Below are 22,394 nucleotides of genomic sequence, written 5' to 3' on the forward strand. Positions count from 1 at the left end.
TTGACCCTCTCGGCTCCGCTTGAGCGAGGGCGTTGGTGTGGATCGAGCTAAGTACTGCGGCGAGAGCCGAATAGGTGAGACGGCGAAAGTACCGATGTCCGACGGGCTTTTGTTCAGAGTTGACGTGGTACAGCGACTACTTTGTTATTGCTCATATTATCGAATATTATTGAGCACATCGCGAGCTCAATTCTTGAACAGTGTTTCAGTGACCGACGCCCTCGAATCATTCGTCGCCAAGGTTTCTTTGTACGCCTGTGTACTGTTCTCGATCGCGAAGTTTGATGTTCTGTTCGAGGGTCTGCATAAGTGCCCGCACATGCAGCGACTTGTTTCCCCGCGCGCCGCTGGCTGCGAGATGTGACAAATTATCACGGCAAGCCGGGCGGGCCCGTAAACGGCATCGGCTGAGCTCGTCCGCGGCTGATGTCCGCTCGACCCGCCCGCCTACTTGAACCTTAACAGACAAACACGAGGTCCTCCGTCCTCGTGCCGACGGGAGCATATGGTCGCGGCGCACCTGATCGGCTAAATGTGCGACTGGCAGATCAAAAAACCCGCGCGCCAGCTTGCTTGCTTTGCAGCAGTACCCGACGGCATTTTGGACCGCGCTAGCTTCGAGTTCCTGCCTCGAAAGCGCCATTCTATGCACGCCCTTGTGCAGCCTCACCGCCTCGGAGCTCCACGGTCAGAATAAGCGAAGAAGCTCAGGTGGAGTGGTGCTGCTGGTGCATTCAAGATTGGCATACATGAATCAACACCTCATCGGCCTAGCTGAAAGATGAAGCGCAGCATTTGTCCGCGACTCTCACCATTTCAGCGTCTCGTATCCTGTTCCTGAGACATCGTCTTCAGCGACCGTCATATATTCTGTATGCTTGTCAAGAGGAGGCTTGTGCACGACCTCACCCACTTCGACGTGCTCGCTATATGCTAATCCTAGATGCACCTTGTTCTGCCCTGCTGCAACCCCGCTTTAGGTTGCCTGCGCCCACGGCAACTCCTTCCGAGTCCGACCATCCAGCTTAGTCGCAAAGGCCGGCGGCATTATGTCTGTCTGCAAGACTCACGCCTGCACGAGCTGCGCACACTCAAAGGCGCTGCCTTTCCACAGCCGCAAGTCTTCGCACGTTGTATAGCGTCCCTTATCTGTAGGGACAATGATAGACTCGCACACTACCTACGATGGCGCAAATAGGGGACTGCTGTGTACCACAGGACACGACGCAGGGTCAGTGGTGACCGAACAGACGCGCTTGGCGCCACGTACTCGACTATCATGGTGCCCCAATCGTGAATGCAATCAGCCGAGCTCCATGAAAGGTCAACAGCAAATCTAAGCAGCGCAGCGCAGATGCTTCTTGATCGATGCAGTCATCGATGGATGCATGCTGCATGCTCTTCTCGCAAACCGCACCACAAGTCCGAGTGGCTGGCTACCTGTGGCTCTGTACTCTGTACTCTGCATGCAGTGAAGCTGCCGGAGACAACAACTTGGCCCTTGCACGACTTTGCGCCTTGACCTTCTGAGCGCCTGCACCACTCGCTTGACGCTCTACTGTACTCTTGCCTCCTCGTGGTGCCTCTCTCTATCTCTCTGTGTACCTGAATGCTTGAGCAGCTGATCCCATTTGCGCATCAACGGTTAAACTTGTGACTAGGATTCTGTGCGTGACACAGCTCGCTTTATCCCGCTTCCGGGCTGTGCTTCCCCGAATGCATGGAATCTGCCGCGTTGCGAGTGCAGGCACTGAGGGGACCCGCTCACGCACACACTTATGATACCCTGATCTGCAAGTGCTCAGCCCCTTTTAGGCACCGTTGACTTCCATGTCCCCTCCTCGACATCCGTTTCGCAACCTGTCTAAGCATCCTCCAACACATCTGAGCCTTCCTTTGCAACAACGCGTCGCCCAGCCTGAACAAGCGTCCAGCATTCGACGCAACCTCTGCTGTCCTCTGCTGCTCCTCGCAATCCCTCTAAGCCCTCAGCAGACCGCTCTCATCTTTTTTACAATCCACGTCGCCCTCTGAAGCACGCTCGGGGCGCTCTGTACACCCGCATCTCGACAACGTCGTCATTGGCACCGGTGACGAGCTCGACTTTGTTTTCGTAGCCCGAAAAGTCCCAACGGCAACATGTCTTATCACGTCGATTCCAGCGACCACGCCGAGATAGCAGCAACGCCAAGCAGCACTTATTCCATCGAAGGTCCCCTCGAGTGCGAGCGGCGACAAGGTCACCCTGATCATCATGCATGGCAAAGCTCATCTGCTAGCCTCCGACCGTCGACGTCTACCGCTCTTACCCAAGCAGCTCCACCCAGAGCCAGACTCACGTCTCAGCAGACCAACTTGCTGGAATACACCTTCAAAAGTAGGTCTTGCCACCGCAGCCATGTCACCCCCCAAAGCGCAAGTCGTACTCAACGCATTGCTTTGTACGGTCGCAGTGAACTCACATCCTGATCTTGCACATCGTGAATTGCTTGCTGCTCACGCGGGTATGAATGCCAAACAGGTCAATGTACGTATACCGGTACACAGGTGTGCGAGCGAGCACCCACGAATCGAGCATCGTGCTCATCCGCGCGCGCGCGTGCCTTCGCCCCTCGCAGGTGTGGTTTCAAAATCGCCGCCAAAAGCTCAAGCATAGCGCCACGCGCGCCGCGGCGGGCAAACCGCCACCGCGACAACGCAAAGATCCTCACTTGCCCGTGGCCGCAATGAAGCGACCGTCTGCCTCTTGTGCTGTAATGCCCGGCGGTCAACCTGCTGTCTACACCGACAGCTCAGCGTCACCGGCTTCAAATTCGATCTCCGATGCCAACGCACAGTGCCAATTACAAGCTAGCTTGCAACGAAGCGGCACATGGGGCGGCTCAACGAGTCGGAGCACCGCCTCCACGCTTTTGGCTCGCCGCAGAACCATCAACGAAGCACACATTGGGCCCAGCGCGGCCCTCACGATACGCCGAGGTTTTGTAGCGCCCACACCATGCGAAAGTCTTGCACCCACACCGTCGCTCGGGACAGGCTCATCCTTATGGACAGAGGCTTCTTTCCCAGAGACGGCGACGCATCATGGATCTGACATGAGCCAGCTAGCTCAGCTGCAGCAAGAGCTGCTGGATGGTTTTGCACGCTCCGACGGAGTCAATCGAGACGCCGCCGTCGACTCTATGCAGGATGCTCAACAAGTCTTTGGATTGGATGGCTTGGGCCAGCAAGCAGCACCGTGCCATTCGAACGACTATACCCCCACGCAAGCTACGTCAATGGCTGAGTGTAGCGGTCAACTGCTGGGCCTCGGCCTTAGTCTGCCATGTGAAACCCTACCCAGGACAAGCACGGCTGGATCTCACCATCAATGCGATGCACCGTGGCAAAACTCCATCCTTCAGCCTCAACAACAACAGAGCGCCCCGAATTCTGCGAACGCTGTCAATCTTCCCGACATGTTGCAAGCTTGGCTCTGCAGTTCGGCGTCGAGCAGCAAGCTCAACAATGACAATCGTCGTCACTCCACGACGGGCCACGATTTCGGACGCGAAGCTTTGTCGACGGACATTTGGAACATGAGCACGGTCGAAGCGCCAGCAGCAGCAGCATCCGAGAATGTCGCAAAGCCAGCAGGGGTCGATTTCGAAACATCGCCGTTGCTGGCCGACCTGCAGCGTGGCTCTTCAGCAGCGACGCTCGCGTACCAGCAGCCCAGCGCGACTTGGAGCACATCAGTGGCTGCAATGACCGCCCCTCCTTGCGCGCCGTCATCAGCTGACACTTTTAGCGATCCGGCGCTCAAACGGCTGCTTTGCGGCATGAACATCGCCGATGCGTGCTCTCTGCCACTGCCGCTCAACCAAAGTGCTTGTCCAAAATTCGAGCCACACTTGCAAGTGCCAAGGAACGAAGGCGAGATGCTCTGAAGGCCCTGTCCAGAGCCATCGAGTACCGACTTCCTTGGGCACAGGGGCACAGGGCCCCGAGAAGCCTACCTAAATACCTGAGTTTTGTATCCCACGTAATCTCAAAATACGCCACGCCGATGCATCCAAGTCAGACGTGTCATCATATCCCACATGTCCTCCATACCGTAAAGAATCAAGCATCCCTCGCCGACCCCTTTTCCTCCATTGTATCTCTGCACACACCTCTCAGCACTCGATTAATCTTTATGCGCTTCACGCCCGTCAACGTCGTACCGTGTAGCTCTCAAGAGCATGCGTTACCACGTCCACCACCGTCGTAGCATCATGCGCGCCCGGCAGTATCAAACCCCACTCGAGGCTGGGGACGCTGAAACGCAAAAAATGGCCATGTTCGTGAATGTGCACTCGGAACAGTAAAAGCGGTGTATAGTTCGGCACTCGAAAGAGGGAAAAACGTGTGGTGTGTGCGTGTTCGTCAGTGCGAGAAAGAGACATATCCACATGAAAAGGGTTGCGTGCGTGGACGCAAGACGCGTACCGCGTGTAGAAGGTGTTGGCTGCTAGCAAGAGCATGTGTACATTAGAAGGAGAAGCAAAATCGAATCGAGCGGTCGAGTGGGCCAATGCGAAACGTCAAAAGTGGCGCCGTACGAGAAACGGTGTGATTGCGAAACGGCCCAACGGAAGCTAAAAGTCCACCTCTCGAGTGCGCTGTTCGATACCCGCCACCTTCTGCAGCATGCTTTCAAACTCGTTCTGCGCACCCTTTGCGCTCTTGAGCCTATTTTCCTCCTTTTCCACCCTAGCGCGCACTTCGGACAAGTGCACCCTGAACATCTCGTGCACTTCCCACGATACCAATCTGAGCACTCGGCGCGTCTCTCTTGCCGTTCTGTTCGTCTGGAACTCCACAAACGTCGGACCTTCTTTGGTCGTCGCGGCTGCGTTGGCGTTGGCGCTCGCATGGGAGGAGACGGTGGTGGAGAGGCCGGATGTGGAGGGTCGTGTGCTCGCAATGGGCGCATGTTGCAGCTCGTGTGCGATGCTCCTGCCCGCATTGCGAGGAATAGAATTTGGCAAGTCTCGAATGTACCACACCACCAGCACGCTGCCCACGACGGCAAAGACGGGTGCGGTCCATTTCCTCACCGTACCGTTGCTCGCCAGGCTGGTAAACTTGAGCACGCTATCGATCAACGTCTTTGCTCCCAGCGTCTTGCCTCCCAACAGCGTCACCGCGCCCAACGACAACGTCAGACCTCCCGCAGCGGCTGCATTCTCCTTCTCCTGCTTCGTCAAGGATCGCTCCTTGCCATCGCTCGCCGACTCTAGCAGATGGTCCAAACCGGCTTTTCTCGAAACGATGAGAATGTAGTGGGGCAAGTCGAAAAGATCCGTCAACTTCACCTCGACCAGATCTTCCGAGAGACCCAATCCCGCGAATGCTGTTCCTCTGCTGTTGTTGCGTCTCTTGGCAAACATGGCTTCGGGCAGGAACACCCTTTGGTTCTCCTTGGACGCGGCCTCAGCAGGCAATTGATCTTTGCCCATCTTTCTAATCTTCTCTACAGCTTCGATCGTCACACCCCTGGCGGAATCTTCAATGGTCTTGACACTAGCCTCCATCGACTCAAGTAGGGCCGTGCGCACCTGCTGAGCGTACTCGAGCACGTTCAACAGTCCTTTCCATTCTGGCAAGCTGACGAGAGACGGCTCGGAACTTTGACCGTTGGAGATGAGCTGCAGCGCTTTGTCGAGCTTGAACCTAGATCCTTGAACAACCCCACTGACGATGCCTTCCTCTTGCATCTCCAGCTCCGACTCCAGCTTGGCGTGCCTCTTTTCTCCCTCCTTGAGCGCAGGTCGGTCCACGTTGAGGTTCTCTTGCGCTTCCGTCTTTTCGACGTGCGCAATGTCCAAATTGGTCCTGGCCACGTAGGCCAGGTCGAGTAGCAGCCTCAGCACGTACGTCTGCGCAGGCATCAATTTGGATTTGCTCCTCTTTTGCAGCACAAAGTCGCGCAGGGAAGCTTCGAGAGCTGCGAACGACGTGCTAGCTTCCGTGTTGCCTTGCACCTCGTCCATGTTGCCAACCTTGACTTCCTCGCCTGGAGTAACGGGTGGCGTAGCCCCAAAGACGGAGCTCGAGTCGACGAAGTGAACCAGCTCTTCCGCATCCTCGTACGTTCGGGGGGAGAGCTGTCTGATCTGATCCAAGACCAATCTCTTGCACTTGTCCTTGTTCCTGATCTGGTCAAACTTGTTGACGACGATGAAGACGTAAGCCTTGTCGTTGGATGCGTTCCATAGAAACTCTTTGGCCGATAGCGTAAAGTGGTTCTCGGCAGAGACGACAAAGACGACGACGTCGATCTCTTCCTGACGAGCAAACAGCGCCGTTGTTTTGAGGCTGTCTCTGTTCAAGCCTGGAGCGTCGATGAGCGAGATGTCGACGACACCGTTGTGCAGCAGCGAGGCCTTGGCGGACCTGGTGTCGGCGCAGTAGCACTTGAGCAAGGGTGCATCCTCCGATGACAACTCTTCAGCATCTGCCACAATCTTTTCGATCTCAGCGAGAGAATGCTTGGTGTAGGTGCTTTCATTGGTTCGATCGTATGGCGTGTCGTTCTTGAGCATGTGCACCTCTTCCACACCTTCGTTGGATTCGTTGGCGTCTAGCGTCTCGCAAAAGACGGTGGTGCAAGGTTGTTGATCGGTCGGCATCACTCTTCTCCTCAACAGAGCATTGACAAAGGTGGATTTGCCGGCGTTGAGATCGCCAGTGACGAGCACTTTGGACTGCTTGTCGCTGATGCGAGCTTTGAGATTGTTGAGGTGACGCTGCGATTGCGACATTCTGCCGTCCAAGAGTTGAGCGATGGAGGACTTCTCCAAGGTCTTTACCAGTGCGGATGGGTTGCGCGTCGTTGCTCCCAGCTTGAGGTCCAATCGCAAGACGGACATCTCGCCCTCCTTGGGCTCATCGACGGAGCTGGGCGAGAGTGTGTTGGACCTGTTGAGAGGCTTGCGCGTGGGTGTGGTGGGTGCAGATGCAGTGTGAGGTACTGCGGCCGTGTAGGAACGGTGCAGAGTGGGGTGTTCTGCGGCTGTCTGCGGTGCACCTGCTTCCAGCGATTCTCCAGGTGCAGTGGAATGAGATCGACGGACGTTGGGAGACGATGATGAAGCGGTGCCTTCAACGCGATCCGTCTCGGGGTAGTGAATGATCCAATGGTCGGCTGCCCACTCTCGCAGCTGGCCCACAACCTTGTTGGTGCTGTCAATCGACTCGATCAGGCTGCGAGCAAACAGGGTGGCGTGTGGGTCAGTTCGTGTTTCCTGTGCCTCTAATGGCCGCCGCATACATGCGCTCACGTGTCCCTGTTGTCAGCAAACATTCTCTGGTGAAGCAGCACAGCTTGTTCCTTTCCCATCCTCTCCTGTTCCGCATCCCCGCTGCTCTGCTCTCCCGGCAGCTTCTTGATTACGTTCTTGGGGCTTGCAGGTTGAATGCCCGTCTGCTCTGCAGATGTGGGATCTGCAGAGGGCACAATGTTGGCATACTTTTGCGACATTCTGGAATGAAGCAAGCGCGTGGCTACGCGTAGCTCAGCTATGTTTGCTTGTTACCGCCACGCTGCAATCCTGCGATCGCGGTGCGATTGCTTCGACAACCCGTGCCTGATACGCTCGCCCGATCGATGAGCAAGGAGCGATGTCACGGGTAGCGTGGATTCGGATGATGCTGTGTGAACACGATGTTGGAGGTGAGGATGATGATGATCGTGACGTGCTCTTGACTCGCGAGGGATGAGATGAGGTTACGTGCGTGCTACACGCCTGCCTGCCCCAACCGCCTGCTCGCCGCCACGCCCACTCAACACACCGCGCGAGCGCACTCACCATTCACGATTGCGCGCTTTTCTCAGCAAATACAACTTCTCTCTTTCGCCTCCGAGTTTGAATTGACCACTACAATATGAGCTCAGCGCGTGGCCATTTGAATTCACTCGATCATTGTCAAGTCATGCACCTGGCGGGCGCATCGTTTGTATACATGCAACCTCAGCGATCGCGTCTCTCATCACCTCAGCCGCTTCAGACCCGGCCGGCCCCACAGCATCAGCATCAGCATGCAGCAGACATGAGCTGCGCGACGGGCGGACGGGGGGCATGTTCGATTCGATTGACCCTTTTTGCTCGACGACACTTGTTTACTCTGCTCCACCGCCCGCACCGCGGCCATGCTTGCATGCTCGACGCGCATATGCATGCATGCATCGCCATGCACCCGGTTTTGAGCGCCCACGTGCGCATCCGAAGAGATCATGACACGTGACCAAATAGAACATCATCACGTGTCCCTGATAATTTCGTGGAATTTTTGGAGAAAAGATGCAGCGGGGGATGGCGATTGATGTTTGGATTTGGAACTTTACGGGGGGACAGCAGAGATGGTGCATCTTGGACTCGACTCGACCAAGACTCACACTCAAGACTGCAACTCTGAATGCTGCTGATACACATTCAGATTCACCGTTGTTGGAGCACATCTCGCGAATACTCACGACTTACGACCTGCACGCAGACTGACGCTATCGAGCGTTGTAACTCGACGTAGCAGGCAGCCTCACACAGCATCTCTCGTGCACGCTCCCTCTGGCGCAAACTACGCAGAAGCGCTCTTCGTCGTCACCAAGGGCCAGAAGGCAGACAGACTGGCTGTACGAAAAGACGCGAGTTGGGCGGGCCGCAGTCCAACAATGGCAGCTTCAACAGGGCGCGGTCGGATAGGCAACGCTGCTGGTGCCGGTGCTGGTGCTGGTGCCGCAGCGGGCGGTTCAAGAGCAGCTCAAAGCTCGTCCAAATCCAGATCAGCCCCCGCTTCGGCCAAGAAGAAGTCAGGGGATGATCTGATCTTGACCATCGATTCGGACGATGAAGTCGGCGCTGCAGGAGAGTCGGAGGGAGAGATGGAGTGGCAACAAGAAGGAGATGACAACGTCCATCCCTCCAGCTCCACTTCCACTTCCACCCGCCTTCATTCCAGCTCTCAGCCTAGCCTTGGCACTTCGAAGAGCAAATCGACCTTGTCCATGAAATCCAAAGTGAGCGGTAATGCGCAAGGATTGCGAGAGGGGAACGATGGACAAGCTTGGAAGATGGACAAGGACTTTGTGTTTGATTTGCAGGGGGATGGGTATGGGCTTGGACTGGGATACGAGGGCAAGAGCAGCGGTGCGGATGTTAGGGATAAGGGTCAAGCAGGAAGAGGTTTGACGGTGGATGATATCATCGAAAAGAGAAGAGTAAAGGTTGTCTTGCCTGATGATGATGAGGAGAAGGAGAAGGAGCAGGAAGAGGGGCAGCTAGAGCAGGAGGAGGAGGAGGAGCACGAAAGCAGCGATGAAGGTGAGTCAGCGGGCAAGTTGCGTGCAGGCTCAGGCTCAAGCGGTACCGGCTCACCCACGTCTCCCTCGATCTTCCACTCAGAAGCATTCGGTGCGGGGGCGCGTCGAGCTCAGAGGCAGGCCCAGCAAGCGGGAGAAGAGGGTGACGAGAGCGAGGACGAGGAGGATGAGGAAGAGGAGGATGGAGATGAGGGGGAAGGTGATGACGATGCAGCAGAGTCCGACTCGTCAGTGGACGAAGACGAGCAGACCAACGAAACGGAGATCGATCGAGCAAAGAAGGCGGCATTCTTTGCTCATGAAGAGGGCCCCGATGCAGGTGGCAAAAGCAGCGGCGATCCCGCGGGCGCATCATCTTTCAGCTCCCTCAACCTCTCTCGCGCACTGCTTCGAGCCCTCTCCACGCTATCCTACCATCAACCTACGCCCATTCAAGCTCGCGCGATCCCTGTAGCTTTGGCAGGCAAGGATATCGTGGCTGGCGCAGTGACGGGAAGCGGAAAGACTGCTGCATTCATCATCCCCGTGTTGGAGAGGTTGCTTCATAGACCCATGACGGAAAGCAGAAGCAGAGTCCTCGTGCTCCTCCCCACCAGAGAGTTGGCAGTGCAGTGCGCTGCAGTGGGGAACGCTATTGGCAAATTTGCAAATGTCAACTTTTGCTTGGCTGTTGGTGAGTAGCGTTCGCTGCTTACCAATGCAATAGAAGCTTTCAAGTGCGAAGATTCCCGTTGCCGTCTGCTCATGCGTATGCTCGTCTTCTCGATCCTCCGCCATCAGGTGGATTGTCCCTCAAAGCGCAAGAAAAGGAACTACGAAGTAGACCAGAAGTCATCATCGCCACGCCAGGACGTCTGATCGACCACTTGCAAAACTCTCCCTCTTTCAATCTGGACTCTATCGAAATTCTGATCATGGACGAAGCCGACCGAATGTTGGAAGAAGGATTCAGGGAAGAATTGAAAGAGATCATCAGCAGTTGTCCGACCAAGAGGCAGAGCATGCTCTTCAGCGCTACCATGACGGATAGCGTGGATGAGCTCATTAATTTGGGCTTGAGGAGACCCGTCAGGATCTTTGTGGATCCCAAGAGGAGCACTGCAAAGAACTTGGTGCAAGAGTTTGTGAGGGTCAGAGGAGCTGCTGCTGCTGCTTCGAATGGTGAGGATGCGGAGCAGGCCCAGCTTGCCACACTGGGACAGGGCAATAGGAGGACAGAGGAGACTATGAGACCTGCGTTGTTGCTTTCTTTGTGCTTGAGAACATTCACGCACCAAGTCATCATCTTTGTGCGATCCAAGAAGCTGGCTCATCAGCTCAAAATCATCTTTGGATTGGTAGGCCTCACGGCTTGCGAGCTTCATGGAGACTTGTCGCAAGAGCTACGTTTACAATCGCTGGATAGCTTCAGGAATGGTAGAGTAGACTATATGATCGCTACGGATCTAGCTTCGCGCGGTCTGGACATCAAAAATGTTCAAACGGTCATCAATTACGACATGCCGAATTCCTTTGACGTCTACCTGCACCGCGTAGGTCGAACAGCTCGAGCGGGCAAAGAAGGCCGATCGGTCACGCTGGTTGGCGAACAAGACCGCAAATTGCTCAAATTGGCCATCAAGGGTTCCAAAGAGGAGAATATCAAGCACAGACTCGTACCTGCTGACCACGTCAACATTATGCTGGAGAAGTTGGACCAGCTCAAGGAGACGGTGCGCGAAGTGATGAGCGAGGAAAAGGAAATGAGGGAACTGGACATTGCAGAGAGGGAACTAAGAAAGGGAGAAAACGTGGAAAAGCATAGAGAGGAGATTATGAGCAGACCAAAGAGGACTTGGTTTCAAAGCGAAAAGGAAAAGAATGCTTCGAAAGGTGCGTGGGTGGGAGGAGGACTTTGAGGCGCGGCGGGGGGGGAGGGGGGGGGGGGGAGATTGAAATGAAGGACGGGTTGGGAGTGGATATGATGGTGGTCAGCTCGATTGTTGGGGGGGCGACGACGGGCTCCTTGCTTTGTTTGCTCATACTGCGAATCTCGCTCTTGTTGCACATGCTCTTTTCGTTCGCACCGCAGACGCTTCGGTTGCTGATTATCTCAGCAAGGGCGAGAAGCGCAAGGCGGACGGCACAAAGGTGAGCAGCCGTAGTGACGTGTGGACTATCCTGTGCCATTTGCCTCTTTTTGGATCTCGTCGCCCCCTCCATCCACCTGCTCACTTAATATCTGCCATCTCGGCTCTTGGCCACCCCCACTTCCCCGCCCCCACCCCCCGCCTTTCATCTATTCCTCAGCGAGGCAAATACGACGGTTTATCTCGCAAGCAAAAACGTTCCAAGCAGATGAAAGAAGAGATAGCAAAGGAAAAGAGTCAATCGAGCGTGGATGCGTCCATACGAGCTGCCAAGAAATCTTCTAGACCCGCATCCTTGGGCATGCCCGACACGAGCTTCTCAAAAAAGGCGCAAAAGAAAGATGCTGCCGCTGCTGCGGCGGCTGGAAAGAAGAGGAGGAAGAGCAAGAGCTCTAGCAGTAGAAAAGTTACGGGTAAAGGAGCTGGATTTGCCAAGGATTTGGGAGAGAGGAGTACGGGCAGGAATGTGAGTGGGAAGAAGAGCAGAGGTGGAAAGAGATAGCTGTGCGCTTTGCGCTCGTTCCAAGCCCCCCCCCCCCCCCATCTGATCCCGCTCGAACATGCACAAACTCCATTTCTTGTCGTCGTGCTCTTGTCACCTATTCATATTCTTTCAGAACGACAATGTAAGACGCAGTCGTGCGTCAATCATCTCTGGGAGCACCAAGAGCTAGCGACTAGCGGAGAGGCTTTGAAAAAGGGGGCTTTGCGAAGCCCTTGCTGCTTCTCGCCGCGTTGCGACTGGTGGAGTACGAAATACATCTAGACTGGGATATGGCTGTGCATTGTAGCGCCGTGCAGAGGACGATGGCAGGGAGAGCAGCGATTGGACGACCGACCCTCTCATCACAATTCCTCTTCCTCTTCCTCTGCTGGGGGTCCAGCAGCGCTCGAAGAAGCAGATTGCTGCGTAGGCATGCATGCTGGTGCTGGTGCAGGCGGAGGTGCTGTGGTCGGAAGGAGGGGCACATCGAATATGCCCCTCCCTTCTTTCCCTGCCCAATTTCGTCCATGCAAGGCAGTCTCAGCACGATCATCCATCCCTCCAACCTGCTCCCCTCCCTGCACCCTCCCCTCCTCCTCCTGATCAATCTTGGCTCCCCTCATCAAGCCCAAGACGATCCCATCGCCTCCCAACATTTCCCTTTTCCTCTGCTTCTTGAGCGCTCGCCTCACGCTTCCTCGTTTAGCAGCAACATTGCTTTCCGCTCCCACGCCAGCTCCCGTCGCAGCTTTGTTCGAAGCTGCTCTCGAGGTTGAGAGGGATCGCATCGTCTTCTTTTCGAGCTGGGCATGCGTAGGCGCATGGGGATCCGCCGCTCCCTCGTCGCTTTCCCATTCCGAATCATCAGCTGACAACGCTCTTCCAAAAGCCGGTGCATTCCCTTCTTCGTCCGATGACATTGCATCGTTCTTCCATGTCCTACTCCTCTTGCCCAAAATCGAAGATGCAGCTCGCGCCGGCGCAGATTTGTCTTTCAAGGCCGAGTCATGTGGCAAGCGATCACGGACCTCATCTTCTTCAACTTCTATCTCGTCTTTCTCGGGCGCGTATGTACGTTCGGGCGGGGCGGGCACAGTAGAACCGATGCCCGTTCCCTGCAAGTATCCCAACGCTTCCTCATCCGCTTCTCCCAACAAAGCTTTCAGGTCGAAAGCGGGGGCAAAATTTTCCACAACGCTAGCACCTTTCACCTCTTGCCCATCAACGCGTTGCGCCTCCGTAGCAGCAGATTCTCCTTCCCTGCTCCTTGTGTCCAGACTAGAGCTAGACGCGTGCGATTGCTGCTCGAGTCCACGAACAGGCGGCGCGATGCTCCACTTGATTCGTCCCACGTTCCAATCCTGAAGCACGATCCGCGCAGCACCTTCGATATCCGGCACACCTCCCTTGCCCACCTTGCCCCTCAGCAGCGCAACGCGCATCAAAAAATCCGTAGGATCTCCCTGCGCATCGTTGGACGATGTCGATGGTTGCACAAAGTCGAAGCCGCCTTGAATGCCGTAGAGATCGATCAATTGCTGAGCGGGCACGCGGGACAGAATGGTCGCGACTGCAAGTGGATCACAATAGAACGCGTGGACGTAGATGCGGGTCAACATCTTTTCTCGTGCCGCTTCACCATCGTCCTCTTTTGGACACTCTGACAAGCAGCACACTCGCTCGCTCGCTCGCACACTCACCGGGCGTGACGGGATCCTCGATCAATTCGACCTTGATGGTGTTTCCCAGCCCCAAAGCCATCAGATTGCCCACGCTCTGCATTCGCGCTTTCTCCTCCTTGTCGAAAAGGACGATGCCGGGACAATCGACCAACTTGAGGCTCTTGTCCAGCGCCACTACTTGCGAAACCTTGGTATGGCCAGGTGTGGAAGCAACGGAACAGCTCTTGCTTCTCACCAGAGAATTAATAAGCGTTGATTTGCCCACGTTGGGAACGCCAAACAGACCGACGGTGAGTGACGTCTTTGCGCTCGAGCCCTGAGCTTTGCTGCCTTTGTGAGCCGAATTGCCGCGGAGAGAATGCTCGCGGTTCATAGCTTTGAGGAGATCGATCAAAGGTTTGCAGCCCACAGCTTCTGCTCCGCTTTGGATGCTCTCCCCCATACCAGCTGCTGCTCCTTGCCCATTTCTACCAGACCGAGATCTGAACTCTCCCTCTTTCAAGTCTACCAAACCTCTCTTGCCCATGCCTTGAGAAAGCTTGGTTCGTTGGACCTGCGTCGAGCCTTTGAAGGCTAGTGTAGGGTAGTCGTGCCGCAAGTAACGTAGCCAGCCTTGTACGTGGGACAAGGGAATGAGATCGATCTTGTTGAGCACCAAGATGATGCGTTTGCCCAATGAAAGCGCTAGCCTTTCAGTGCTCTGGGAGCTGGGGAGCGGAAGTAGAGGGATGAAGAAGTGAGGATCAGTCAGGGAGGTGATTGGGAACGCATGGCTACGCGCACTGCGCTCAAGCGACACGCACCGACAGCCCAGAGGATCGCGCGCATCCAAGACTTGTATGAGCACGTCGCTCAACTCGATGACGCGCCTCAACTCCTTCATGTAAGCCTTGGAAGAGTTGTCCTTCCTGCCACTAAGCGCCGCATCCTTGACATCCTTCCACGCATGTCGAGCACCGTCGGCGCTCGCTGCGAGTGACGAGGCGGACGTAGAATGCGCATGAGTGGAGGAGGGATTGACGGACTGGAGAGCGCGCAAGGATTCGGCCAACGAGTCCTCCATCTGAGTTTCTCGCGAGGAGGAGGAGTAGGTGTGGGTGGGATGTATGCGCGCATTTGCCTCTTCGTCATCCACATCCATGCCTCCCGCTCCCGCTCCTGCTCCTGCCCCGACTACATTTGCATTGCGCGCTCTTGATTCGGCCTCTTTTCGCCTCTTGAAGAAATCGGGCAAGCCCGCGTCAGTCTTTCCTCCTGCGCCTCCTCGACCGCCTGCTTGTAGAGCTGCAGCTCGTCGTGCAGACTTGGCTTTAGATTGAGAAGGTTGTTGGCGCTTGCCCATCGTAGGGCAAAGAAGGGGAGGAGAGAGCGCACAACGGAACGTCGACTTGATGAGGTGAGCAATTGACAAGAGCTCAGATATGACCTGAGCTGGCAAGCTGTGAACGCGAGGTTGGCTTGAAGTCAATGAGTGCCAAGGGGTAGGTTGTGTGCCCAGCCCCTGGTCAGCAAGTCAAGCGTGCTAGATTGATACTGTTGGTCGACCACTGGCGTGATGATCGTTGTGAAGCGCTTGAATGGCAGAGCGTGTGTCGATTCGATGATGAATGTCCAGAGTCAGAGCCCTATGATAGGGTACGTCGTGATGACGTTTCGCCTGTTTGTATACACACATCATAGCATTTGGTCAACGCGCGACCCAACTCGAACTCTTGACTCTTGATTCAGAATCTTGAATCTTGAATGGACTCTTGACTTGGAGCCCAAAAAAGTTCCAAGCCTGGAACAACAATCACGTGAATCACGAATTCACGATTCAAATTCACGGTCATTCGCACGAGAACGAGATTCTTGATTCGGAATGAGTCACGTGCAGAATTTCTTCGCCCTGGGCCTGCATGCCAGAATTGCGCGCCTGCTTTGGCATGACGATCGATGGCAAGCGTCGAGTAGCGGCGGAGGGGGCGTTGCGCAACCATCGCATCCACATACCTCACAAAGACGACGACGAGCAGCGGAATCGAACGCTGGTCCTCCATGCCTCACACAATTCCAGAATCGAGTCACGTTTCACCTCCACAATCCCAAAGAAACTCAAAGGCTGGCAAACATACACAACACCGGCCTTCTTTCAACCCCCGCTCGCTGCCTTGCCGAACGACGGACAGATTTCCAGCACAGCTCTCCTCCTTCGGTGGCCGGAGCATCGAACGATTGGAGAAGGTCAAAGGGTCAAGTCTGGAGGGGGTTGAGTGGCACCTTCGCTCTATAACGTTAGCCACTCCCTCGCGCACTCTGGGGTGATTGGACCACAAGGTGTTTGGACGCTTCGAACTAGTCCAGTGCGCTCAACCTACTCACTCCGAAGCGAGACTTGCGGAGTGACAGCAAGCATCACGCTCTCGCATTCAATCCGAATGCGAATGTAGATGTCAAGGATCTCGTGGGTCAAGGCCTTATCGCACGGTCTCGCCTCGGCTCAGTATACGATCCACGATCACCGCGGCGGTTGAAACCCTAGGCGCAATCGCGCAGTCCATCGATCGACAGGAGGGTGATTAATTGTTGCGCGAAGTTGCGAAAGCGAAGGAGCTTTCGTGGATTGCATGGTGAAGTGGACCGCAAGCAACCTCTGAGCGCGATTCCACGATCGAGCAAGATCCCCGCGCCTGCTACGTGCATGCGCGTCTGACTGAGCTCATTCGTCCAGCGCGGGTGTCTTGTATCCAGCACGGCAGTCGTGAGTCTGGCGCATTCGATCACTTCGTTTGCGATTACGCGCTCACCAGGCGCATCTCGTCGCAGTCAAGAGTGCAGGACGCGGTGGAGAGGCGTCGTTCGGCGTACATGCGCCCAGCTTAGCCACATCTGCACGACAACGAGATGGACGATCTGAGAGGCTTCTTGATGGAGGAGATGGCCGTGGAGGGTTCTGCTGGTGAGTCGAGCTAAAAATGCAAAGGGGTGCAAACCCAGGAGGGTCAGCAGGGGCACACTCGCGCCCACGTTCACTGACACTCTTACTTGCGCGCGCAACACCCATCCCGCAACGGGTCTAGGCATCACCTTGACAGCCTTACGACAAGCCATCGAAGCGTATGAAGAAGAGAGGATCAAACAGAATGGCGGCCTCAAACAATTGTTGGATGAATCGTGGACCAACTACGTGTGGAGATCTATGCGCGGCATCCCTGGCGTCGTTGCAGGCGGCCTCAAGACCGTCGCAGAAGCTCGGCAAGAGCAGGCGCCGCGCAGCAATGACGAGCCGAGCAATCATGACGCTACGCCATCAGCGGGAGATGCGGCTACCAAGGGCAAAAGGCGACAAAAGCAAGCGATACAATCCTTCTTGGACACGATCAATGTGGATGCCGAGACTCGCAGCGCAGACATTTCTCAGCTAGAGACTCGCCATACCGACAGGCTACGCTTTGGTCTGACAAGAGAACTCTTGCTCGCCAAGTTGACAAAAGGCGATGCTTCGGTGAGTCGAGCATGCCTTCAAAGCCTTGCCCATACGGCAGCGAGGCACTGACGCCGATCCTTTGCGCGGGTCCGCCTCGACAGAGCACCATGTCGGACCTGACCTTTGCCACGTTGCAGATCGTCGTACGATCCAAGAGCGCCGGCGTTTCTTTTCCCGAGATTGGCGCAGTGTTGGGTATAGACAGCAAAACGATATTTCATCACGTGCGCGTCTTGACCCAAAAGAACCTCGTCAGCAAGTACAACGAGACGCGCAACAAGGCCAGAGTGGCCGCCGTCGTTGCGAATCGGTTCAGGGAAGGCAATGCGGTGTGGAAGATGGAGCAGAATAGCGTCATGGCCGTCGAAAAGGCTTCTAAAGCTGGAAAGAATGCAAAGTCGCAACAGCAGCAGCAACGTGCAGAACATGCTGATGAGGGTGCTGATGCCGATGCCGATGCCGATGCCGCTCAGGAGGAAGAAGAAGACGACAAAGCGCAGGATGAAGAAAACGAGGAAGCCAAGATGCTCTCCATCGAGCCTTCTCTCTTAGAGACAAGAATGGTGCTGGGCGCAACCCAAGACTCTGCCGCGCTTCATGCAGAGGAGGATTTCCTTGCCGTGCTGGACTCTAGCACGGCTACTCGAGGCAGTGTGCCGCCGGTCAATCAGCAGAAAGACGTAAAGGAAGCGGCGGCTGAGGCTGTGGAAGGTCTGGAAGGTGAAGACGCCGAAACGCTCTTGGCTTACCCACAACTCACAAAGATGGAAGGGCAAGTACTGGCTCGAGATACGTCCAAAGTGCTCCTCGTGCGCATCATACGACTCGCCTACCTCTCCTCCAATCACATTCTACCTCGAAAATTCATCCGACAAAGACTCGGCTGGCATGGACATGCGGGAGCCTTTGGGAGCGCTGCGGGCGTCAAGAATCGCATCAGCGCTAGGATCTACTCGGCCTTGAATGCCGGATACCTCGACAACGTACGCGCAAAAACCAGCTCGGGCGGCGTGCAGAATTGCATCAGGCTGCTTCCGGCTGGAATCAAGTGGTCGGAGGAATTCCTGTCTTCCGCAAAGGACAAGGCGATGGCTCGTGTGACGGCGAGCCTCAAATACGAATTGAACAGGTTGCAGCAGGGCCGCATTGCTAGGGGCGTCCCTTTGGAGAGACAGTTGAGCGAGATTGTCTGCGCGACTGGATTGACCGGTATCAGCACGATGCAGCTGGCTGCTGTTCTGGGAGCTACGTATCAAGGACGCAGATCCATCGACCATCTGATGCGTTCGATGGAAGAGTCGTACAACGGTCCGGTCAATAGGATCAGCAGGACCATGTGCGATGCCCTCATCGTCGCAGCCACGGACCATTCGGGTAGGCTAAAGTATGCTCGATATTGGTCACAATTGGCCCACGCTTGCCTACGCAAGGGTTCGTCGTTGGACGCTACTCAGGAGGGTGATGTGACGTGGGACGAAGCGCAAGCTATTCATCAGTGGCCATTGTCGGAACAAGCGCCGCCGGCTATTAGTCGTGAAGAGGTCGCGAAAGCTTGGAGAACGGCGCTGAAGGAGGGCACGGATGCAGCGCCGGAAGCGGACGAGGACAACGATGCCAGTGGTAGAGCGAGGAAAAAGTCCAAGGCCACTGGCAATCACGCTGATAGCCCCGTTGCGCCCAAGAAGAGGGGTCGACCACGCAAGGAAAAAACCGAGCCGGATCCGAATACGCCAGTCGTAAAGAAGAGGAGACCTTATCCTTTGAAACCTTTCGAGAGCCTCACTCTTGCTGGTCAGAGATCGAGAATCAAAATAGATAAGCGCAATAGGGAAGAAGCGGAGGCGGCGGCAGACGCGGCAGCTGCTGAGCGCGCCCTCGACATGCTTGAAGTTCAGGGGGAACATGAGGCGCAAGATGCGACGGCTGGAATTGACGACGAGCCTCTTCTGACGCCTCAAGAGCAAGTTGATGCGGACGCACACGATCCCGAGGAGAGCCTCGAGCGTAGTGCTTCGATTAGAGAGGCCAGTCGGAACGTACCAGAAGTATCCGCGAATGCGTCGCCGGCAGCAGCCACCTCGGCATCGCCGGCACCTAGTGCTTCAGCTGCAGCCCGATCCGCCACTCCTGCCAACACTTCGAACAGGGGCAGGTTGCGAGCGATGGGCAGAACCAAAGCTCGCTCGTTGAACCACTCGCAGGCACGGGACAGCTGGCTCAAGACGCAACGAGCCAAGTACGGTCGAGATTTGATGGAAAAGATTGGAGTGGTGGATTTCATCATGCTGCCCGTCGAGTATCAAAAGTACGTGCAAGGAGTGCTAAGCGCAGACGCTGCCCAGATGGAAGTGGGCAATTGTCAAGATGTGAGGACGAGGAGACAGATGGTCGACGCGCTGGTAGAGGTTGGGGCGGTAAAGACTTTCAAGTGCATATCTCACTTGACGGGAAGGCAGGTCGAAGTGATCCATCACAAGGATTGTCCTTGGGAAAAGGTGCAACAATATACCCAGACATTGTCCACCTCTGAACATTCTGTCCTTACCAGATCGGCACAGATGAGAGCGGTCTGGAGAGCGGCACCCCTTGCGGGCGTCCAGGTGGACGTACCAGAAGCATTGCAGGCCAACAAGGCACCCCGCGATATGGGACCATTCAGCCACATCTTTAGCACGCAAGAATTGCTCGACAATCCTAAACATCACGAGACGCTTTGGCAACTCAGTCTAGCCAGATATCAATTGCTGGGCTACTTGCCCGGCTCCATTGCCAGACTACGTCACCTTCATCGCGCCCTCGTCGCCATCCTCGTGGGCAAACCGGCTCAAGTCTTCTCCTACGTTTGCTCCTCCATCGGTCAGCCCGACTCGCCAAGCGGAGAAGTGCCAGCTATCGTCTCCAGACCCAAATCTATCATCAGCATCGACAAACTGGTCAACGATACCATTCAGCTTCGACACATCTTCAAGATGTTTGCGATCGAACCGGAGGAGGAGGTCGTGCAGCTCGCACAAAGCTCGCAACAGTGCGTCATGGCACTGGGACGCCAGACGGAACGGATCAGAGGTTCGATGCAGCAGACTGTCAAGTTGCAAATTCTGCAGTACTTTCAAAGATTGCATATCCTAGGACTCGTCGAGCCGGTCATGTGGCAACCGAATGAGGAGGACGACGACAAGGATCATTGTTGGATCTCGACGGAGAACCAAGAGACGTCTGAGTTTTACGAAGTCAAGCTGGGCTACATGTCTCAGCTGGGCGTGACGCGTCAAGGCAACGCGAGCTTCGTTGCGCGCAGCCTGCCCTTGTTCTCGGTCGAAGATTGCGATGCGTATTGGTCGACCATGTTTGCGCGCAATTACGCCCTCAAGCATCCGTCCATACAAGCTGACAAGCTCAAGGATGCGCCCGTCTCTGTGTTGCTAGGTCTAGATCTGCACTGGAGCAGGCACAGATCGTCCAGATATTACCTCCTCACAGCTCAAAAGCAATTCTTGGAGCTGTTCGTCAAAGACGCCAGAAGGAGCGCCTCTTCTCAAACGCAAGATGAGGGAAACGTCTTTTTTGATAATGTGGATCGTATACGACGTATTGCCAAGGCGGTGGTAATGCCCGTGTGGGCCTTGGTGCAGTACCTGCTCACCATGAGCAAGACTACTCTTCCAGACGGACATCCCCTCAAGTCTTTGCGCCACACGTCGGAAGAAGATGGACGCAGTCCGAGCGCCTTCCGAGGTCGAAGGTTGTTGCGACAAGAAGGTGCCCCACGAGGTGCAGATTTGGTGCCAGCTCTGGACCTGAATGAGACTGCACAATCAGCCGTCGGAGAGAGCGCAGAGGCGCGAGAGAAGAAGATAGAAGAGAGAGAGGCTAGAAGAGAGGAGTGGGACGAAGCCCTGCGCGAGTTGCTTCGAGAGGCTGGCTTTGAACTGGCGCACGATAAGGTTTGGGAAGCTATGAGAGTGCTTAGGAATACGTATGCCAAGACGCCAGACGAACTCACCCTGGATGAAGGCCTCGACAGCGCTAGGAGCGCCATCAAGGCTCTACGTGACGAGCTCAACCCGGAGAGCGCCGCGCAGCATGCCGAGAAACCAATGACGGCTGCAGAGAAGGAGCGGGAAAGGAAGAGGCAGCTCAGGGCGTTCGCAAAAGAGTACCGAGCGGACAAGGAGTCGGGGCCGGTTCGACCTGACAGTGAGATCTGAGTGGCAAAAGCACGGCGCGCGCGGAGTACAGAGCGACTCACAAACTTTTTCACCTCTCAACTGCGTACTGCAGCTAGCTTTAGACAACGTCACAGTGCGCTCATGTGGACCAAGGCGTCGGATGAGCTTTTACGTGATGCCGCGGTCATTCTTAGAGCGAGGGACAAGGAGCGAAACGCGATACAGACAAATTGGATCGCCCTTCGACAGATCTTTCCATTTGCGTATCGTCAGGGAACGGTCATCAAGCGCTATCGGTACCTCATCTCGACCATCGGCGAAGCAGCGTACTTGGATGAATTGGAAGCGCAGTGGACGCGATTGTGGAAAAAGTATAGAGGCACGCAGTATTTGGAGGATCTTCATCCTGGTCATCCTACGCTGTTCGATCTGCCTCAGCATATTCGCTTCTTGCGTAGTCACATCGATAAGGAGAATATGTGAGTTTGGTGCGCCAGTGCATCGCAGACCAGACTTGGGTTGGGACCCCATGATTGTTGATCTGCCATCTTCCTCTAATCGTCCATCAGTTACACCATCATCGAGCAAGCCGAGGCCGATCCATTGCCTTTGGACCCGAGCGAGCTGTTGCGAGGTTTAAAGATTGATCGGGAACCGGCTCATACAGCCTGGCAAACTGCAGGTGTGGGCTGGGACTTTTCATTGAGCCTTACGGTCCGACAATCGGCTCTGCACAATATGGCCTTCGGCTTGGATGTCTCGACAGATAGAGCTCTGCGCGACGAGGATGCGCAGGCAATAGCCGGCTCCACCAGCAGTCTCGAAGTTGCGCTCGCCAGCGCGTTTGCGCGCATGCGCGTGGCTGGTGGCGCAGGAGCTGAGCAGATCGACGTCACCACTGCCGTTGCTTCTCACGTGGGCGAAGACAACTTGGGTCTGGCCATCAAACACCTGCTCGATGTCAAAGCTATACGATGGGAAAGGGAAAAGAGACAACCTGGAAACAATTTCGTTTGGGTGGACAATGCCTTTGTGCATCCCTACTCCTCCATCGATGTTCGCCAAATTGCCGATGCGGTCAAGAAGCACGTCGATGCAGGACAAGTCCAAGTCCTGCCGAA

General features: G+C 55.6%; 5 protein-coding genes across 5 annotated transcripts; 3 read left to right on the forward strand and 2 right to left on the reverse strand.

Moving 5' to 3' along the window:
• Nucleotides 1–2,139: 2,139 nt before the first annotated feature.
• Nucleotides 2,140–3,929, forward strand: IE81DRAFT_348874 (hypothetical protein; the record flags this gene model as incomplete). Its single annotated transcript, XM_025516315.1, has 3 exons — nt 2,140–2,377; nt 2,454–2,527; nt 2,619–3,929. 3 exons carry the CDS (start codon nt 2,140–2,142, stop codon nt 3,927–3,929), a joined length of 1,623 nt encoding a protein of 540 aa, XP_025368019.1.
• A 279-nt stretch (nt 3,930–4,208) lies between these two features.
• On the reverse strand, nt 4,209–7,706 carry IE81DRAFT_304554 (hypothetical protein). The gene is made up of 2 exons (XM_025512301.1): nt 7,308–7,706; nt 4,209–7,230 (listed from the first exon to the last, which is right to left on the reverse strand). The coding sequence occupies exons 1-2, from the start codon at nt 7,505–7,507 to the stop codon at nt 4,620–4,622; spliced, it is 2,811 nt and encodes a 936-aa protein (XP_025368020.1). The 5' UTR covers nt 7,508–7,706; the 3' UTR covers nt 4,209–4,619.
• Nucleotides 7,707–8,406: 700 nt separating this feature from the next.
• On the forward strand, nt 8,407–12,003 carry IE81DRAFT_304558 (DEAD-domain-containing protein). Its single transcript, XM_025512302.1, has 5 exons — nt 8,407–9,344; nt 9,426–10,016; nt 10,124–11,215; nt 11,415–11,473; nt 11,633–12,003. The coding sequence occupies exons 1-5, from the start codon at nt 8,696–8,698 to the stop codon at nt 11,972–11,974; spliced, it is 2,733 nt and encodes a 910-aa protein (XP_025368021.1). The 5' UTR covers nt 8,407–8,695; the 3' UTR covers nt 11,975–12,003.
• A 98-nt stretch (nt 12,004–12,101) lies between these two features.
• IE81DRAFT_316050 (P-loop containing nucleoside triphosphate hydrolase protein) lies at nt 12,102–15,325 on the reverse strand. The gene is made up of 3 exons (XM_025512553.1): nt 14,442–15,325; nt 13,657–14,345; nt 12,102–13,526 (listed from the first exon to the last, which is right to left on the reverse strand). The coding sequence occupies exons 1-3, from the start codon at nt 14,978–14,980 to the stop codon at nt 12,319–12,321; spliced, it is 2,436 nt and encodes an 811-aa protein (XP_025368022.1). The 5' UTR covers nt 14,981–15,325; the 3' UTR covers nt 12,102–12,318.
• Nucleotides 15,326–16,183: 858 nt separating this feature from the next.
• Nucleotides 16,184–21,884, forward strand: IE81DRAFT_201700 (hypothetical protein). The gene is made up of 5 exons (XM_025510890.1): nt 16,184–16,378; nt 16,444–16,576; nt 16,698–17,122; nt 17,206–21,301; nt 21,386–21,884. Exons 2-5 carry the CDS (start codon nt 16,522–16,524, stop codon nt 21,754–21,756), a joined length of 4,947 nt encoding a protein of 1,648 aa, XP_025368023.1. The 5' UTR covers nt 16,184–16,378; nt 16,444–16,521; the 3' UTR covers nt 21,757–21,884.
• Nucleotides 21,885–22,394: the final 510 nt, after the last annotated feature.

The sequence above is a fragment of the Ceraceosorus guamensis genome, assembly GCF_003144195.1.
Source record: "Ceraceosorus guamensis strain MCA 4658 unplaced genomic scaffold IE81scaffold_55, whole genome shotgun sequence".
NCBI classification, from domain to species: Eukaryota; Fungi; Basidiomycota; class Exobasidiomycetes; order Ceraceosorales; family Ceraceosoraceae; genus Ceraceosorus; species Ceraceosorus guamensis.

Coding starts and splice junctions, on each gene's coding strand:
- IE81DRAFT_304554 (XM_025512301.1), bottom strand. CDS start 7,507: ATGTCGCAAAAGTATGCCAACATTGTGCCCTCTGCAGATCCCACATCT. Junction 7,231..7,307: donor TTTGCTGACAACAGGGACAC/GTGAGCGCATGT, acceptor GTTTGCTCGCAG/CCTGATCGAGTCGATTGACA.
- IE81DRAFT_304558 (XM_025512302.1), top strand. CDS start 8,696: ATGGCAGCTTCAACAGGGCGCGGTCGGATAGGCAACGCTGCTGGTGCC. Junction 11,216..11,414: donor GGAAAAGAATGCTTCGAAAG/GTGCGTGGGTGG, acceptor TTCGCACCGCAG/ACGCTTCGGTTGCTGATTAT. Junction 11,474..11,632: donor GCAAGGCGGACGGCACAAAG/GTGAGCAGCCGT, acceptor TCTATTCCTCAG/CGAGGCAAATACGACGGTTT.
- IE81DRAFT_316050 (XM_025512553.1), bottom strand. CDS start 14,980: ATGGGCAAGCGCCAACAACCTTCTCAATCTAAAGCCAAGTCTGCACGA. Junction 14,346..14,441: donor CGCGATCCTCTGGGCTGTCG/GTGCGTGTCGCT, acceptor TCCGCTCCCCAG/CTCCCAGAGCACTGAAAGGC. Junction 13,527..13,656: donor CGAGGATCCCGTCACGCCCG/GTGAGTGTGCGA, acceptor ATCCACTTGCAG/TCGCGACCATTCTGTCCCGC.
- IE81DRAFT_201700 (XM_025510890.1), top strand. CDS start 16,522: ATGGACGATCTGAGAGGCTTCTTGATGGAGGAGATGGCCGTGGAGGGT. Junction 16,577..16,697: donor GGCCGTGGAGGGTTCTGCTG/GTGAGTCGAGCT, acceptor CAACGGGTCTAG/GCATCACCTTGACAGCCTTA. Junction 17,123..17,205: donor TGACAAAAGGCGATGCTTCG/GTGAGTCGAGCA, acceptor CCGCCTCGACAG/AGCACCATGTCGGACCTGAC.